Consider the following 6,171-nt stretch of genomic DNA (forward strand, 5'->3'; position numbering starts at 1 on the left):
CGGAGATGTGTCTTTCAAAAATTCTGTATCCTGAATAATTATTTTCGGTTCTACTTTTACTAGTTCTCTGGGAACTGATTTTGGTTTCATTAAAATTTTAGGGATTGATGGAATAATTTTTATTTTTAACGGATGTGAATCTACTTTTTCTCCCGCACTCGCGTCATTTTTATTGTCGCGCGATTTAAGAGGCATTTCACTTTCCTCAACTGAATTCTTTGGAATGAGAGTAATTCTGTCATTATTGTCAGAATTATCGATTTCTTCAGTGGGCAAAAAGAAAGCTGGCTTTACATTTTCAATCGATACACTTTTTTGTTTGCCATTTACTTCGATCTCGATAACTCTGTCATTTACGCGCGATACTATTCTGTATGGACCATTATATGGTCGTTATAAGGACCTTTTCGAACCGCCTACACGAAGGAAAACGTGAGTACACGTGCTAAGGTCCTTGTGGACAAAGACTTTGCGATTATCATTGTGTTGAACCGGTACTGGCTTTAATGAATTCATATGTTTTTTGAATTCTGTTAAAAACGCGTTTTGATCGACAATTTCATCGGTTGGCAAAACGAATTCGCCCGGTATCTGTAATGTCGTGCCGTCTACGTATTCGGCCGGGGATGAACCGCATTTCATTAGATTAGTTCTTAGACCGAGTAAGACTGTTGATAAAGATCGGGTCCAGGTTGGATTTGCATGACACATGATTGCCGCCTTTACAGACCAGTGCCACCGCTCAATCATACCGTTGGATGCGGGATGATAAGCGGTGGTCCGTATCTTTTTGCAGCCGAGTAGACTGACAAGACTTTTCATGAGTCGTGACTCGAATTGGGTTCCCTGATCTGTCGTAATGACATCAGGAAACCCAAATCGAGATATCCAGTTATCATACAAGGCCCTTGTTACGGTTTCAGCGCTAATATCGCGTAATGGCACTGCTTCGGTCCATCGGGAAAAGCGGTCGATCATAGAGAGCAGATACGTGAAACCTTCGCTGTTGGGAAGGGGACCGACGATATCGGTATGTAAATGTTTAAAACGCGATTCGGGTGGTAAAAAATGTGCCGGTTTCATGTGGACGTGTCGAGTTATTTTAGATGATTGACAATCAATGCAGGATTTTGACCATAAGGTAATGTCCTTATTCATTGAAGGCCACACAAATTTCCGCTGGATCAACCTTTTCGTTGCATTAATGCCGGGATGTGCGGGTGTGTATTAAATGTCAAAAATGCGTCTACGCAATAACATCGGGACAAATGGTCTAATACAATTTGAATTGGTATCGCAAACGACAGGTATTTGATTTGGACCAAAAACTAGCTTTTTCAATTTAAGATTTGTTTTTTTAGATTTTAGGTATTCTGCAAGTTCTTTATCTTGCCTTTGAGCGTGGGCCAAATCTTCCAAATCGAACTGACTAGGAGTAACAACAGCATCGACACGAGAAAGGGCGTCGGCTACTACGTTGCTTTCTCCAGAGATGTGTTCCATCCAAGTACTATATTGGGAGATAAAGGATATTTGGCGTTGTTGCCTTAAATTAATCTTGTCATTTTTTTGCGAAAAAGCGTAGATTAATGCCTTGTGGTCTATTTTAAAAGTGCAAGATCGCAGAAAATACTCGAAATGTTTTACCGCTTTGAAGATTGCTGTCAATTCTCTATCGTAAATACAATATCGCGTTTCAGCCGGGGTAAACTTTTTTGAGAAGAATGCTAAAGGTTGCCAAGATTTTTTAGAATATTGTTCTAACACAGCTCCTGCTCCTGAATCGGAGGCATCTGTTACGAGTCTAACCTGAGCACCTTCTACCGGGTAAGCAATCATAGTTGCATTTGCGAGTTCGCTTTTAATCGTTTCGAATGCACTTTCAGTTTCAGTGTCCCATGGGATTATGCGTTTGTCTCGCTTTTTTGAGTTATGAAGAAAAATCGACAGTGGAGCTTGATGTTTTGCTGCATTTTTTAAACAACGGCGGTAGAAATTGACCATTTCCAAAAATCTGCGAAGTTCAGAGACTGTTTTAGGTCTGGGATAATTGACAATTACGTTAACTTTCTCTTTTGTTGGCTTAATGCCCTTTTCATTGATCAAGTATCCCAAAAATTCAATTTCAGTCTTTCCGAATTCGCATTTCGATAAGTTTATTCGCAAATTATATTTTTTTAAACGATTGAGGACTATTTTGAGATGTTTTCTATGTTCAAAACGATTGCGAGAGGAAATGAGTATATCATCGATATATACGTAAACGAATTTTAATTTTCCGAGTGCCTTATTAATATATCTCTGAAAAGTTTGGCCTGCATTTCGCAAATCAAAAGTAGCTACCGTATATTCAAAGAGACCGAACGGTGTGATGACAGCCGTTTTCGGTATGTCTTTAGGAGAAATAGGGATTTGGTGGTAAGCCAAGTACAGGTCCAACTTCGAAAATATCTTTTTTCCATGTAAATTGGCAGTTACATCATGAAGATGTGGTACCGGATATCTGTCCGGGATTGTCTGGGCATTGAGACGTCTAAAGTCTCCACAGATGCGCCAGGTCCCATCTTTTTTCATTTTCATCAATATCGGAGTTGCCCATGGACTACTAGAAGGCCTACAAATACCAAGTTTTTGCATTTTCTCAAATTGATCTCTCGCAATCTTTAACTTATCGGGTGGAAGACGACGTGCGCGCTGAGCGGCAGGAGGACCAAACGTGTGTATGTGATGAAATACACCACGTGATTTAACGATAACTTCTTGTGCTATTCTAGTCACTTCCGGAAATTGTTGTAAAATATCACCGAATGGGATACTGCTATCAATTGTCCTTATACCGGTCAAGGTAGGCAATATCATTTCGCCTCTGAAACCGATTTTAGTTTTCGAGTCAAGTAACCTTTGGTTTTTTAAATCTACTATTAATCCGAAGTGAGAAAGAAGATCAGCTCCAATTATCGGTTTTGGCACGTCAGCCACACAAAAATTCCATTCGAAATCTCTTTTTAATCCTAAGTTTAAATTTAAAGGTTCTTCGCCAAAGGTTGTTATTTTGGTTTTAATTTCGTCTTCTTTCTCAGGCGGGGGTGGATCTTTCGAAACCGCTGCATTGGTGGCGTTTGCCAGACGATCAATCTCCGCCAATTTATCGGCTTTTTCAGCAATTTCATTCAATGAATTATTGCCACTAGATGATAATACCAACTGATGTTGATGTGGTAATTTCGAGAGAAAAATTGTTTTGAGGACTTCCTCACTACAAGTACCTGAATTAAGGGTTCTCAAACGGATCAAAATTTCAGTGGGTTTACCAGCAACTAAAACATCACCATGGATTAGTTGCAAAATTCGAGTTTCATTTGAAATTGAATGATGTGAAATAATGCCATTTTTTAACTGAATGTATGCATCATCGGGTTTAACTTCCGCCATTACAATGTCCCTAACGCAACCGAGAACCTCCGCACTTAATTGAGACATTACTAACTGTGCTCGTGATTGGTCATTTGCTATATTATTCCTGTCAAAAATTGATTCAACTTGTGCAAACCACATTTCCGAGTCAGTCGAACAAAATGGGGGAAGTTTAATTTGAGTTACACGAATTTGATTTGCATTAAAATTATTATTTAAATAGCTATTGTTAATTGGGGAATTATTAACTGGATTGTGTGATGAGGTCGATGGTATAATTGGTGGTGGAGTACCTGATGTGATGTTTAGGGTACTATATCCAACATCTCGGGATCGCTGCATGATTGATTCGCGTTCTCGACTTGCAGTTAATTCGCGTTCGCGCAATTCTAATGATTGTGTCTGATTAGTCAGATCTGTTTCGCGTTGTACGAGTGTTTGCTGTTGGTTTTTTAATTCTACTTCGCGTGTTTTAATTACTTGTAATCGTTTATTATATTCGGCTTCACGTGCTTTCGCGTCGTCAGCTTTTTTTGTTAATTCCCTGTCACGTTGTTCTAAGAGCGCGCGTTGTTCTTTTTCGTATTGTTCCGCAGCTGCATATTTGCTGTTAAAATCACGTTCGCGGGCTTCAAGTTCCGTGGCTCTCGCGGCCAATTGTTCTCTAGTCATTGCCATTGTTATAATTTATTAAATTGAAATAATTGAATAATAAAAAGAAATGGAAATTAAATCAATAATTCAAAATGACAAATGAAATACCTCTTATTGCGCGAGAATCCCAAAAGGGTAAATATATCATAAAAAGAAAAAATTATGTGTCATTGTCATGAGCAAACACTTGAGAGAGATCACCAAGTCCCAAATAAATTTTTCAGTAATTAAAATTTGTGAAATATATTTTGTTGTATCTTCTGAGTCAAGTGTGACATCATGTGTCAATTTTTGCGTAATAGAAAAATTTTAATCAAATAATGAATCATAATATCATAGAGAAATTTTCAAAACAATAAGACTATGGATTATACAGTACATGAGACTATCACAACAAATAGATTCGCAAATCAATTTTAAAATTTTGAAATTCTTATAAAAACGGTTCAAGACGCACGACCAGTGACCGAAGTGAAAATATTCGCAATAAAATTATACTAATTTATTTCTGTTATCTAAGTTATAAAAATTTAAAAATTTTTCTATTTTATTTATTGTTGTAAATGTTGACAGGTTGCATTGTTATAAATCGCAACAATTCGCGAAGCAATGACGATTGATATCGTCAGAAATTCTATCGCATCGCTATCCCGATTATTTATAATTCGTAAAATGCTCGATTGCATCACACCTGTCACTTTATACGCTCCTGACTACTATATGTGTATAAATGTATAAGTATACTCAAATGCAAAAAAGAAAAAGAAAATTCATTTTCCATGAAATCGAATTAATTTGGATCTCCTAATATCTTAAATGCAAGAGGGGATTAATCTTGATTAAGATATGAAATTCAATAATTGATTTCTCTTGAGAAAAAAAATTTATGTAGTTTATCACTGATTTTACATGTCAAATTATATTTTATTAAAAGTTAAATATACTATCATTATTATTCATTTAATTTTCGTTAAAAATATTCGCTTGAAACTTTCATAATATAGAATAATTGCTTCGATCACTGGCCGCGCACTGATTTTAACTTTACTCAAACATTGTAAATTTATTCACTTTATTAATAAAAAATTTAGAAAACATTTTATTTGAAATTTTATTTCACGAATTTAAAAAAAAATTGATGCTTGGACCGTTTTTGTCGCAAAAATATGCCGTTATTGAAAAAGAAACTTTATAAAAATTTAAAATCACTTAAATAAAAAATTTTGAGAATACCTTAGACATCGAAAAAGCGTTCCCAGGTGAAAATAAATCGCCCGAATTTCTACCAGAATTCGTTTAAAATTTCGTCCGAAATTCATTAAGAATTCAGACGAATTTTGTTATTATTTCGTGCGGCGTTTTGGAACAGAATATCGCGCGAATTTCGGGTGAAATTCGGTCAAAAATTTAAACAGATTTTCAGTTCTACTTTTACGTGACATGAATTAAAACTCTTTGTAGTCAAGTTAAATTTTTAATGAATTTAGTTGGAAAATCCTTGTCACTCTCGTGTTCTATTTTATTAATTGATGATGGGACAAACTTCAGGAGAATTTCGCCCGAATATCCAAGTACAAGTAGAATTAAAGTCTGATACCCAAATAAACTTTTCCTTTTAATCAATGATTACCGATCTTATGAATTTCAGATGAGTTTTACCAAACAATTCAAGTTAATTTTTTACTTTGAATCAATGATTGCAGATCATACGAATTTCGGGTGATTTGCGTTGGACAATTGTTTGGAATCAAGAAATATAAATAATAATTATTTTTTGTGTTTTTTATCAAAAAATTCCAGTTGACTTGTGCTTTTAATTAATAATTGGATTTTGCCTGAATCCCAGGTGAAAATCGATTAAAATCTACTGAATAAATTTAATGAAAAATTGTCCAGGATCAATTAAAAAGTTACGAAACAAGATTCACACGAATTGCAATTTTTTTTTTTTGCAATTCATTGCAATTTTTTGCTGGATGCAATTTTGAATAAAGTTTACAACAGTAACCTTAAAACAATTTGTATTTTATTTTATTAATTGCGAATAGAAAATATTTCTGGTGAAATTTGACTGCAAATCCAAGTTTTCTTTTCCTTTGAATC

General features: G+C 35.3%; 1 protein-coding gene across 1 annotated transcript; it reads right to left on the bottom strand.

Moving 5' to 3' along the window:
- Nucleotides 1–393: 393 nt before the first annotated feature.
- Nucleotides 394–1,158, bottom strand: LOC127290819 (uncharacterized protein K02A2.6-like). The gene has a single exon (XM_051319633.1). It carries the CDS (start codon nucleotides 1,156–1,158, stop codon nucleotides 394–396), a length of 765 nt encoding a protein of 254 aa, XP_051175590.1.
- Between the last annotated feature and the right edge of the window lie 5,013 nt (nucleotides 1,159–6,171).

The sequence above is a fragment of the Leptopilina boulardi genome, unplaced genomic scaffold (assembly GCF_019393585.1).
Source record: "Leptopilina boulardi isolate dan_hultmark-lab unplaced genomic scaffold, ZJU_Lbou_2.1 LbouV2_84, whole genome shotgun sequence".
NCBI lineage: Eukaryota > Metazoa > Arthropoda > Insecta > Hymenoptera > Figitidae > Leptopilina > Leptopilina boulardi.

Bases quoted from the DNA above. Each gene is read 5' to 3' on its own strand.
- LOC127290819 (XM_051319633.1), bottom strand. From the start codon at position 1,158: ATGAATAAGGACATTACCTTATGGTCAAAATCCTGCATTGATTGTCAA.